General features: G+C 43.1%; 1 protein-coding gene across 1 annotated transcript; it reads right to left on the reverse strand.

Moving 5' to 3' along the window:
- Positions 1–9511: 9511 nt before the first annotated feature.
- On the reverse strand, positions 9512–13234 carry LOC147881040 (uncharacterized). The gene is made up of 2 exons (XM_087370286.1): positions 12630–13234; positions 9512–10296 (listed from the first exon to the last, which is right to left on the reverse strand). The coding sequence occupies exons 1-2, from the start codon at positions 13140–13142 to the stop codon at positions 9904–9906; spliced, it is 906 nt and encodes a 301-aa protein (XP_087226412.1). The 5' UTR covers positions 13143–13234; the 3' UTR covers positions 9512–9903.
- Between the last annotated feature and the right edge of the window lie 324 nt (positions 13235–13558).

Here is a 13558-nt window from a genome sequence, read left to right on the forward strand (position 1 = left end):
GACACATAACCAGAAGTGGATCTCCTACTATCCACATGCCTTGCATAGTTTGAATCTGTGTACCTAAGTGCACGCATGTCTCCTCTACCAAAGCAGATGCACATCTCCTTGGTACCCTTCATGTACCTCATGATGCACTTAACTGCCTCCCAATGCCTCTTTCCTGGATTAGCCATATACCGGCTAACAACTCCCACTGCAAATGCAATGTCTGGTCTAGTGTCTATCATAGCATAGATAAGACTCCCAACTGCTGAGGCATAAGAAACCTTGGCCATAATGGCCCTCTCCTCATCTGACTATCTGTATGACTCAGTTTTACATATGGAGGCAATGGAGTACTCACTGCCTTCCCCTCCTCCATATTGAAATGCTATAATACTTTTGTAACATACTCCTTTTGTGAAAGCCAAAGGAGTTTCCTACTCTGATCATGCGTGATGTGCATACCAAGAATATGACCTGCAAGTCCCAAATCCTTCATATCAAAGGCCTCATGCAGCTTGGCCTTTAATGCATCTAGCTCATAAGTATTGTCGCTAGCCAATAGCATATCATCCACATATAGTGCCAGGATTATCAGGCTATTATCCTTAGCCCTTTTAGTGTAGAGGCACTGATCAATTTCACTACTTCTAAAACCCTGGGACCGAATAAAAGCATCAAACTTCTGATACCATTCTCTAGGCGCTTGCTTAAGACCATAGAGACTCTTCTTGAGCTTGCAAACTAAATGATCTTTGCCCTTTTCTTCAGAGCCTTCCGACTACACCATGTAAATTTCCTCATGCAGATCCCCATGCAAGAAAGTTGTCTTGACATCCATCTGCATAAGCTCCATATCCTCTGTTGCCACTAGTCCAAGCATGCATCTAAGGGTGGTCATCTTCACAACTGGAGAGAATATCTCATCAAAGTCCACACCCTCCTCTTGCTTGAACCCTTTAGTGACCAAACGGGCCTTGTACCTAGGCACATCATCACCTGTGACCTTCATCTTGTAGACCCATTTACATGGCAATGCTTTCTTTCCATGTGGCAAAGAAACCAAGTCCCATGTCTTATTCTTCATAAGTGAACTCATCTCTGATTGCATAGCATACTCCCACTTGCGTTGATCCTCGTGCATCATAGCCTCTTTGTAGCAAGAAGGCTCCCTGCAATCAGTAAGCATCACATAGTCTATCCCTGGAACAAACCTATCAGGCGGTCTAGACACTCTAGATGATCTTCTCAAGGGCATTTCAGCTTGCTGTCCTACCTGCATATCAGCCACATTTGGATCATCATTTCCACCAATAAATGATCCATCATCTACCCTTGATTGTATACCTATGGGAATACTTGGTGGTACCATTTCTTCCACATTTGGTGTATGGACAGCTTGCTGTCTATCAACATATGCAGGTGGATTCACGTCCCGGAAAGTGATTCTCCTCATTTCAACATCCCTCATGGGTCCCTTATGCATCTTCTTCTTATTGAAGACTACATCATGGCTGCGTATGATCTTCTTTGCTTCTGGATCCCAGAGACGATAGCCCCTCTCTCCACTTTTACCATAACCCAGAAAGATGCATTTCCTAGACTTAGGATCTAGCTTCTTTCGAAGCTCTTTTGGCACATGTGCATATGCCTCACACCCAAATATACGCAAATGAGAGTAAGAGGGCTTCTTGCCACTCCATGCCTCTTCAGGAATACCATCATCCAAACTGTTACTAGGTGATCTATTGATCACATGCACTGCAGTCTTCATTGCCTCAACCCAAAAACCACCAGAAAGATGCATTGGAAAGCATGCATTGCAGCCTTTCTTGAATGGTATGGTTCATCTTTTTTGCAACTGGATTTGCTCTGGAGTATGAGGGGATGTGAGCTCCCTCTTAATCCCATGTGTATCACAGAAATGCTGAAAGTCATGAGAGAGATACTCTCCACCATTGTCAGTCCGTAGGCATTTAAGGTTCTACCTGACTGACTCTCAACCAAGGCCAGCCATTTCTGAAATACATGGAACACATCACTCTTTCGAGCTATAGCATAAGCCCACACTTTCCTAGTTGCATCATCAATGAATGTCACATAGTATTCAGCTCCGCCTAATGACCATGTAGGCATGGGACCACATACATCTGAATGCACCAAAGCAAGCTTTTTAAACTCTTTCTTTCCCCTTCTTTTATGGGCTGATTTAGTCTGCTTCCCATAGAGACAGTGCTCACAAAATTCAAAATCAGAGAAACTCAAATGCGGTACATAACCCAAACGGCATAAGAGTTTCATTCCATTTTGGCTCATGTGCCCCAACCTGCAATGCCACAAAGAAGTACTTGGCTGCTCGGTTATTGCAACAACATGATCAAACACCCTTGATACATGTAAGGGATACAAAGTCCCACACTTGGCACCCCTGGCCAAAAGCAGAGAGCCCTTCTGAAATTTCTAAGTCTAAAAGCCAAAAGTGGTGTGAAAACTAGCATCATCTAGCTAACCCATTGAAATAAGACTCTTGGTCAACTTAACTACATGTCTCACATGTTTCAAAACAAATGCAGACCCATTTGCAAAAGAAAACTTTATGTCACGTACTCCCACTATGTCACATGCATAGTCATTTCCAAGATGCACACAACCTATCTTTCCACTGTTATAAGTGGAGAACCATTCCCTATGGGGAGTAACATGGAATGAAGCACCAGAATCCAAAATCCAATCCTGGGAATATGCATCATTTGAAGTGGTAAGCAACTCTGCAGATAAACTAGACATGAAGAGAATGTCATTGTCACTATCATGTGTGACTGCATTGATCTCCTTGATCTTCACTTTTCCTTTGTCCTCCCTTGGACTCTCTTCCTTCTAATTTGCACCCCAATTTGCATTCTTTTTCTTATCCTTTTGCTCTCTTTTAAGCTTGTAGCAATCCTTTTTCATATGGCCCTTCTTGCCATAGTGGTAACACTCAATGTTTCGTGCCCTGGATTTGCTACGATACTTCCCTCTTTCTTGGGACTTCCCCCTGAATTGTGATCTGCCCCTTTGCACATTTAAGGCTGCATCTTGCTTGTTGCCATCCATAGACTTCCGTCTAATCTTCTCAGCCAACAACCTACCCACATCATCAAATTTCAGTACTCCACTAGGTGTAGAGTTACTGACCTATACGAAAGATATCCCATGAGGATGGCAATGAACATAAGAGAAATATTGCCTTAGTCTCCGCATCAAAATTCATCTTCTGAGCTTGAAGCTGGCTGAAAATAATATTGAATTCATTCAAGTGAGAAGTAATGGAGACCCCTTCCTTCATCTGCAGCTCAACAACCTCTTCATGAGGTAAACTTTATTAGAGGCAGTTTCCTTCCCATAAGTGGCACACAGTTTCTTCCACAAATCTTCCATAGTCTGCTCATTTACTACCATGAAATAAACTGACTCTGTAAGATGAAGTCTAATAGTACACTTTGCTAATGCATCCAACTCATTCTAATCATCCTCAGACATATTTGCAGGCTTAGCTTCAATCCCTGCCAAGGGTTTAATCTGCTTCTTTTGAATAAGCACATCCCTTATCTGTTCTTTCCACAAAGAAAAGTTTGTCCCATCAAACTTTTTCAATGCATCCAAATGGCTTATAAATCATCCACTGCAACCCAATGCACACCACGAATGAGCACACACAGCTCAAACTGTAACCAGAGTGATCTGCATAAGGTATGCTCAAGAAATCATGGTCCCATGGCAATGACCGCTACTGAAAATAGAACTTGAGATGCCTCAAAACATGGGCGCCATTGCATAATCGGACTCAGTAAGAAAATTTGCAAATATCTCTCTTCTACTGGAACTCCAAAATCCCAACTGATGGATGAGAAATGGGAGTCAATACTTATCCACTGCCATGTGGCATAAATCTAAGGTTTCAAAACCTTAGAATGAAAAATGCATAACAGAGACACGAAATCCAATACACAGAGATCTATAACTCTAAAAATACTCCACTGAATCGTGTAAGAACTGACAGGTAGGGGTTTTTAGGCATCCGGAACGCAATGGGATAGACGGTTTTAGAAACTGTGGTCTCAATCACTAGGTCCAACACACACAGTAAAAAACGTTTTTGGAAACTGAACTGTTTGTAAACTCCACCGAAGTGCGAATGATGAGAAACGTAGAAGTTTTAGGACCTCCTGAGTCCATCGGAACTGATAGATCTGCAAATGGTTGCTCCAAAATTGAGTTCCAATACCCAGGTAGAAAAACGTAGGAACTGACACAGTGAGTCAGAAATCTAATGAAATGATCCCAGATTCAAGAATGAAGGTGTTTCCAAGCTCTGAAGTGAAGTGGACACCAAAAGCAAGCAATAGTTGCCTCTACAAGTCAATACAGAGTCTCTATCATCAAACGAAACAGGGAAAAGCTTAAAAAATGACTTTTCTTTGAAAACACTTAACAGGCTCTCAAAACCACTTCGCAAAACCAAAGTGACTTGCTTCTCCTTCCTCCCACAGAGCTGCTGAGCTTCTAGGCATTCACGCACGCTCAGCTAGATCACCTGGACTCTGATACCAGTTGAGAGTGCCCTCAACGGAAGCAAGAACGGCAGAGGGAGAGAGAGAAATAGAGAGCCACACAAGTTTTGGTGGGTGCAGAACACCCTAATCTTCTTTTTCATTCATTTATATATATGTGTTTGAGTATTGTACATAACTGGGGTAAAGGCACAGTGACCTTTAACCCCCACACTGAGAACCTAAACCATCAATGCCCACCACTCTGCTTTGTAAGTGGCTCTTCGACGCTTTGCTTTAGGATGACAGGTAGGCTACCTTGGTGGGTTGGGTTGATGCCTTGGACTAGACTATGGGGTGTTGGGGTCTTGGTAATAAAGGGTTTCCACATTGAAGAGGTCCAGGGATGGAGACAATGGAGTGGAGACAGGGATGGCCTTGGTAGGGAGAGGAGTAAATGTAGGCACTTCATTGTCGCTGGCGACTGGAAAAACTAGCACAAGGATGGGCTAGCTAGGTCCAAGCAAACACTTGCATGGCTGGAAGAGGACAAAGGACTTGACCCAATGCAAGACAATATTGCAGCATGTAGATATGTGAACCCAATTTGCAATGGATGTGCCCCTTATAAGTATTTTGATTTTGTGTTTCAAAACTATGCACAAAAACACCTAGCCAATCCAGTTGTTGTTTTCCTTCTAGACCCGTTAAAGCTAAAGCCACAAATTTCCTGGGATATCCCCCATACTTTTCTTAAGGCCTATATACCCTATTAGAAAACCAAATAATGGATGGAGTTGTACATCCTTTGTTTTATTAATTAAATATCCTTGTGACGAGGAATAGCTACCCCAACTCAACAATATTGTCGCATTCTTAATTATTGGGGAGCAGTGCACTCTTTGGACCTAGTAGGAGACAAAAAACAATGTTTTATTAATTAAATATCCTTGTGGTGAGGAATAGCTAACCCAACTCAAAAATATTATCACATTCTTCATTATTGGGGAGAAGTGGACTCTTTGGACCTGGTGGGAGACAAAAAAAACTTCAATAGCTCCCACGTTAAGAGCACATACCATCCCTCAAAAAACATGATGTGATATGCATGATTGAGTGCATTTTCTTTTCAGAAGTTGGATATGTAGGAGTCGTACTTCACATTGCCTCTGCACCGGTCTTATAGGTCACATTGCCTTGGGAAGTGGTTCGATAGGTCACATTAGTGTTAGACTTTGTCTCAAAAGCCAAAATGGCTGAACCTGATTCATGACTTCCTTTCCTATCCAAAATGCATGTCAACCTTCCTCGAGCCCTCGACGTCCTGGAAAATGCTTGAGGTTGGTTTTTTTAGAAAAGAAGTATGGCTCGTCGCTCGCCTTTTCATTTCTAGAATAGCCTCCCTCAAGCATTTCCCTAAGGACACCTAGCCATCTAAAAATCTTATTCGTATGGGTTGGACATTTGCCTCATAGTCATTTTGTCCCTATGCCATGTACTTAGGCAACATGATGGGCCCTCAACTCATGGCCTCCAACATCAAGCATGTGTCTCTTTAGAGTTTGCGACTCTAAAGAGTTAATGATTCAAGACTCAACAATAATAAGAATCATTGTGGACTTGCTTGTCAAGGAGAGCACACGATTACATGGAATTGATGACTAGATTGAACTGTGCCTTCTTGACAATAAAGAACCTTTGGACGCCAGTCAAAGTTAACTTGGAAGATATGAGCTTCATTTATGGCATTCTTAGGCATGTGTAAATAACATTAATGTGCTCCAAAGATAGTGATCATATATCACACTAACCAAGCTTGTAGTGTTGTTCAAGGCATATTGACAAATTCTAGGAGGTATTATAGGTTCTATGTTTTTGCATAGGAACTAATTGATAGTTCATAATGATCTTAGTTGTGGAAGATATGGAATGAATAAGAGCATTTTCAATGACTTTGAAGCCATGTGTTATCTAGGTTATGATAGTTTTAATGTAGGATCGTTATGAAAAAGGATGTACATGAAATATAGACTATCCTGTGTCCTTTGTCGGACCATAAAAATGCATGTGTGGCATGTGACATACATTCTAAGAAGTCAAAGCAAGTTGTCATGAACATGACATGAAAAGAAACTGTATCTTTTGAAATGTGACTCTACATGACATCTGAAGCTTTGACTGCATTCGACTTTGCCTTAAGACTGGTTCATGTAGGTAAGGATACTATATGGATACATGATTGAACCGATCCACTCTATGGCATATATGTGTGACATTATCATTGCCTCTATTGTCATAGCATAAAGGTAATCATGGTAGATGTGTCCATGTCAAAAGGAGAAACAACACTTTGTATATGCACGCATGATGGCTTGGCTTTGCGCATAAAGTGCCAAAGGCTATGTATAAACGAGTGCACCTTGTAGGCTTATATTTGGCTTTGAAAGTTTTGGATTCCGCTATAATGGCAAGAAGTTATGATTGTTTGAAATATGGGGCACTAAATTACAATTTTTAGTTTCTACAAGGCAAATCTGATATGGGTACCACCTTGCCACCTCAACAACCAAAAGGTGGGTACTCGAATCAAGTTTGTAAAATTGGGACTTTGTGGTGTTCGATTAGTGAACTAAACTAAGGCCTTGACATTGAAAATCAAAGCACATAGAATAATGTGTCATGGTGATGATGTGGCAAGTGCATGGTGCCTACGGTGACCATTGATGATGCTGTTGGGATATGCGATTGTGCATTGTAATCGTGTGTTGTGGATTGCCACGTATTAGAACACTATCTGGTACCTACGAATTAGGCAGCTGATGCTTTGAATGATCTCCCACTATCGGCTACAATTGGGAGTGGTTATCATGTATCCTTTGGCGTCTGTCATGTGTCTATTGTTTGCATTCAATTTGTGTGCAACATTACTATTATTGAGTTTGCTACACCGCCTGCTATTTGTGTTATTGCTTGCTAGCGCTAAGGGTAGTCATGCATTTGTCATCTAGTCTTGGCTACATCCATGCAGCTGGCCAATGTGCTGCATGGCTTTGTTGTCAATGCTTCAGATCTGCTTGTATTCTGCTGCCATCTACTTTCGAGTGTTGCAGTCGAGTGTTTGGTCTACAAGTCCATTGTGCTTATTGGCATTGTGAGCGTTGCTTCCATGCTGTGTTGGCTTGCTGTAGGTCCATTGGTTGCTCCGCTACACGAACATCACAATTTAGTCTCTGCAACTATCATGTTGCTCATTTGTTTTGCTTGTGTTTGTTTATGCTTCTACTCAATGCTTTTGTGCTAGTTTGTGTCGCATTGGTGTGCCTTGTGTTGCTAGTCTATGTTGCAAGTTTGCATAATTTTGGTACACAAGTAGAATCTAGAGTAGCTATAGTGTAGGCATAGACAAGCTAAAGGTGGCAAGTGGGAGTCGGTAAACTCAAATTAAGAGGATGGGCATTGGGAGCTATGTCAAGCTACCTTGTGTGCGAACAACTAGGTGCCTAGTAGCGCTCTTGGGGCACAAAACATGATGAAATTAGTGATTGCTCGTTGGTTCATGCTTGTTTTATTTGCCATTGAATGCAGTGGGGTGGAAGAATCAAAGGGGCATGAACATCAACGGGACTGACTCAAGGTAGAGGAAAGAGGTGAACGAGATGGCATTCATTGTTCCAATTGTAAATATCAATCTATCATTGTGGAGTTGGCCGCATGAGTCTTGCTGGGGTGCACGTTGGACATAGAACTCGGTGCCCACGGCCACTAGAGTGCCTCAAAACTAAGGATGCATAAGGAGGGTGAACTTAGATTCTCCTCGATAAATGATTGAAGCTGATGGAACCTCACATTTGAAAAGATGAAAGCTTCAAACTGCGATAACTTCATATAGGAAGCTCAGTTTTGAGAGCTACAAAAACCAAAATCGAGATCTAGAGCCTGGGTTGACACATAGAGGCACTATGACTTGCAATACACTCAACACTATGGTAGAACAAAAATTGAAGAGGAAGCACGCATGCATGTGCGCATGCGCGCGCACACACACACACACACACAGAGTACTATGGTAGAACGACACTTGAAGCTCTAAGGCTTTATAAAGAGTGAAACACTATGGCTTCACACACACGCACACACGCACACATTTTTTGGTGAGAACACACACACACACACACACACACACACACTCACTCACTCCCTCCCTCCCTCCCTCCCTCACACATGCACACGCATGCACAATATGTGTGCATGAGAGAGAGAGAGAGAGAGAGAGAGAGAGAGCCTCCAAGGCACTAGGATCTTTTTACAATATGAACTTTTATTGAACATGGAGGCTACATTTTTATACAGACAAACCTAATGGTCTCTTAGTCCTTAGCTTTTGCTTACAATCAGATATTCTAGCCCATTCACAAGCTAAACAAAAAAGAACCCAAGCCAAGAATTTTTGGACTCAAGAGGAGTTGCAGTCTTTTGTCTAAAGCATTCCATAGCCAAGAGTAAAACATGTATCGGTCTTTTGTCTAACGCACTTTGATAATCCAATGACTTGGAATCATAGCCTAATCAAGCTCTCAAAGGACAACAACAATAGATTCTAGCTACATCCTTGTGTGCCCATATCTCGGTATCATCTCATTCACCAAACCACCTGCATAAAGGAATCACAGTCAATGCCTATGCAGTACAAAACATTCATAGTGACATTACCTAGATTATGATGGACTTCATACATTTGACAATTAAGCCATATATTGAGCAATAAAGGTACTCATGCTCTGTTTATCATTGATTTCAAGTACATTTCATAATGTGTTTGCGTGGGTGGGGGGGCGGGGGGGAGGGAGAGAGAGAGAGAGAGAAAGTAACAAGGAAAAAAGCAGTAACCTCCACGGAGCAAGCACCCCTATGGTGAGGTAGGCTATTAGTGTACTACCAACTTGCAGAATATTACGTTAAGTATTTGGACAACAATGCTCATCTTGTGAAAAATATAAGTGATTATGTAGTGGAAAGCAGTGTCTGCCTAACCACTTATTTGAGTTCCAAATCATTTGCATGGGTACAAGCTGTTACATATGAAATGAGGACAACGAATAACAATAATACAAAGAGAACAAGCTATAGTAGTGTGTTTCAGACCTCTGAACATCCCCCAGCCACCAGTAGAGAATGTCCTAGCAACTTAAATAAATTACCCTCTCTTGTTTTAGAGAAGAGTTGGTCATCATGGTAAACCGACTCATTACAGAAGCCCAAGAAGTCTCAACCTTCTGATAAAAACAGTTCTGTAAAGAGCGTTTCTTTTCGGCACATAAAACCTCCATATGGCAGATATCCACACTTCATTGGCTTGAATCGATTACCAACCACATTGCTGCATCAGCTAGCATTCCAGCCACACTGTTGATGCGACAGCTTGTGCCCACAACTTCAAATGCTCTTTAATGTCCTCATCTTCATTGAAGGCTGGAATACGCCAGTGCAGAAGTGGTGACTGCTTTGAGCAGACTTCTCCGTGACAAGGGCTGAGCAGAACTGTTATGCTTTCACCTGACTTACAGTCATCTGATTCAATGATGATATCGACTACCTGGTCTGTTCTCTCCTCTTTATTTAACAAGATGTCAACATCCCTCGACCCCTTCACCGCGCTGAAGTCTAGTTTTCTGTTACTTCTTGAGCTCCACCTTTTTCTTCTAGGCTGCCTTGTGGAAGTTGCATTGTCTGATACCTTGTGCATTGCTGCACTCTGCCCACCCAGCCTTCTTGCATGCCCCTGCTTGGAAACTCAAAACCGAGGGCAAATATCAAATTCAGCTTTGCATAGCAAACAATCAGCATTAGCAGAAGGAAACACATACCCAAAAGTTTGTACAAAGTGGAATTTGTTACCTCCAAGGATCATTACCCAGATTTGTTGAATATTTCCAGCAGAGAGAGACGATGGCAAAAAGTCAATCCAGAGACAAGCCAGCTAAAGAAAAACTGACAGTATACTGTCAAAGATCATCTTGAGAATAGGTCAAATGCCAATGTGCATCTTTATGAAATTGGCAATTCATAAAGATTTAAATTAGGGTTGAGGCTGGGAACACTGGGATTTGAACACAAGAAATGAAGTCTGGATGAGACAGATATGTCGAAGAGCAAAATCCATTCAAGAAAGCTCAGGACAGCCACTAGATGAAACAAGTAGCAAATTTTATTTAGTATGTTAGTGGGTTGCAAGCTGAACACATCATGTCAGCCCTGGTTGTAACTCATGATGAGTTGCCCCATAGTGACATACCCAGCTCATTGGAAAGTCCAATCCTCCAATGCTGTTTGAGAAGCAATTAGATTGGCCAGTTTGACATCAATCTGACAGACCATGTGCGCTTCCCAATTGTCCTTGGTTGATTGCTTTGTCTCTTGATCGCTTTGATAGACATTGTGAAGCTTATCCTGATGACACATCTTTGACAATTGTAGGGCAATTGCCTTGCAACCAGTGCAGCCAATCTGGGAAGGAGGGCTGACAGCAAGACTATTTTGTGATAATCGTAAGGCAATTGTCTCGCAACCAATGTAACCAATGTAAGGCAATTGTCTCGCAACCAATGTAAAGGAGAGCTGAAAGCAAGGTTACTTTGCAGGCATTATCATTTATTGTGTGACGGGTGTCCACCAGTTGTTATTTCACTGCCTTCAATCGATTCAAAATTCAAACTATAGGATGCCTCTTTGAGAAGGATCTTTGCTCCAAACTAAGCCAATCCTTGTACAAGCCGTATACAGCTGGCAGTCCTTGTGTGGAGCCATGTGTACAAGCTTGCAGTCCTTGTGTCAGGCCTGCGTGTTGGGATAGCTGTATCGTATCATGGTGGCTGGTGCATTGGAGAGGGTGGCAACATGAGCTGATATTTGGTGGGATTCCCCAATGGGTATATCCACCTTATGGCAGGGTGTAATAGGCCCTTATGGATTCAAATGGTAAAATAGTGTAATGTGGATGAAGAGGCAGGAAAAGTGCCTTGTGCTAGGGCATGATGACATGTGTCCGGCGATTGCAGTGGTCGGTATTGGTGTGGATGGTATGTAAGGTGGTGGTTGTAGAAGGGCCTCCATGAATCCATTGTGATTTTGGGACTCAAATGTGATCCAGTTCACAAGTGCTCTGTCATGTGGTGTCCCACACCTACTTGTACTAACCAAAAGTTGGAGGAGTGCACTAAGACACTACCTCCTATGCTTAAATGATAAATTCGAAAGAAAATCCTATGGTCATCTTTAACTTTAATCTGTTCCCATATGAATAATGATGCTGATTCGTAGGATTCCCAATATATCAAGCTCTTAGAAGTGGTATGTGATTTCTCTCACGAGGACTGCTCCCAAACCCCTTTGCCCAGAGGATCTGTCTCCACTATGAAGGGCCTAGAAAAACGCCTGAGGAATGCGATCACCAGCATCTCTCTCCACAATGAAGGGTGTAGAAAAACCAGGGCTCTTCAAAGTTCTTTCTTCAACGGATCCATGAGAAATTCTGCCATATAAACTACTGGCATCTCCAAGGTCAAAGAGGTGAAACTTGGGTCGAAACAAGTGTTCTGTGGCTGTGGCGCACATTTCACTTTCGAGAGGCTACCTCTGTTCCCACACTACGGAAAATGTGACCAAAATACTCAATTTCTTACGCCCTAATGGAATTTCTAAGGATGGGCTCTTGTTTGCTCTTTTTGAATATTAGGACATCACCAAACAAGACCAACACAGAATAGGCTGCAATATCGTGTCCATTAACGGCACTGGAAAGAAATGATCCAAAGGATATAATTTGGAAGGCATACAAGCCTCTCTCCGTACGGTATGTTTGGGTGCGATTCCAAGAAATAGTGGTTAAACTCAGTCAATTGAAATCCGTATAATCTATGTATTTGCAGTGAGAGAAATCTTCTTTGTGACAAAGGTACCTAGACACAAGCAACGCTTTACCTACCAGCGCTTAAGATAAATCGTTCGTGCTGCTATAAAGGACAGCAATGAGCCGAAACACAAAAGGAAAGACTCTACCTATCGACAAAGAAAGGAAGCAGCGAGAAGGCCAGAGGAAAGGGCAAGGCGACTGACCTGATCCTTCTGTGGCCCCAGGTGGGGTGGTGCGCGGACGTCGTATACTCCAGACACGGCGTCTTCGAGGTCGTCAAGGTAGCAACGCTCACCACAGTGGTCGTTGCGCTCGCTGTCGTCGTCTACGTCGCTGGGCGGCAAGTAGGCACGGGGGGGGGGAGGCCAAGGGAGCTCGGGGCGCTGCGGGTGGATGTCGGAGCGGGAGAACATGACCTGGGCGAGGAGGGTGCTGGAGTCGAGGGGAGGGGGGGAGGGGGGGGAGGAGAGGATGTTATGGAAGAACCAGGAGAGGTCGAAGAGGTGGAGGAGGGAAGGCAAGGAGGAGGAGGAAACGGAGGAGGAAGAACGAAGAGAGGATGAAGAAGACGAAGAGGACGAAGGAGAAGAAGGGGGAGACGCCATAGCCACCGCCGCCTCCTCCTCCTCCTTCTCGGAGGAATCGGAGGAGGAGGAAGAACGAAGAGAGGATGAAGAAGACGAAGAGGACGAAGGAGAAGAAGGGGGAGACGCCATAGCCACCGCCGCCGCCTCCTCCTCCTCTCACAGGGAAGGAGAACGAGATGGAGATGGAGGTGGAGATGGAGATGAAGATAGAGATGGCGATGAAACTCTGCTAAACTCCCTTCTCGTTTTATAGCGCCGCCCCCAAATTTGGCGCCGCACGTTCTTTGAACCTTCGGTTTTCCCTTAGATTCTTTACCCATGCACCCCGAAAGAGACGCGTCCAGACTCCAGTTTATTATATTTTGTATTATTATTACAGCCTACTAAACGCAGCTAATTTGTATTATTATATAGCCTAGCTTTTTGTTGCTTTTTACTTTTGGAGCCCTCAGCCTCTCACACACAACACTTTCCGCCTTCGACTCCACGCCTCCCTTCGCTTGCATGCAGCTTCGCCTTCTTTTTCTTATGAACTTATTAACTCC

Source organism: Dipteris shenzhenensis, chromosome 31 (assembly GCF_047967505.1).
Source record: "Dipteris shenzhenensis isolate YYH24624 ecotype China chromosome 31, Dip_SZ_1.0, whole genome shotgun sequence".
In the NCBI taxonomy this organism is placed as follows: Eukaryota; Viridiplantae; Streptophyta; class Polypodiopsida; order Gleicheniales; family Dipteridaceae; genus Dipteris; species Dipteris shenzhenensis.

Excerpts from the sequence above, each read along its gene's own strand:
- LOC147881040 (XM_087370286.1), bottom strand. The coding sequence starts at position 13,142 with ATGGCGTCTCCCCCTTCTTCTCCTTCGTCCTCTTCGTCTTCTTCATCC. Across the intron at positions 10,297-12,629 it reads TGGGGCCACAGAAGGATCAG|GGGCATGCAAGAAGGCTGGG; the intron begins GTCAGTCGCCTT and ends GTTTCCAAGCAG.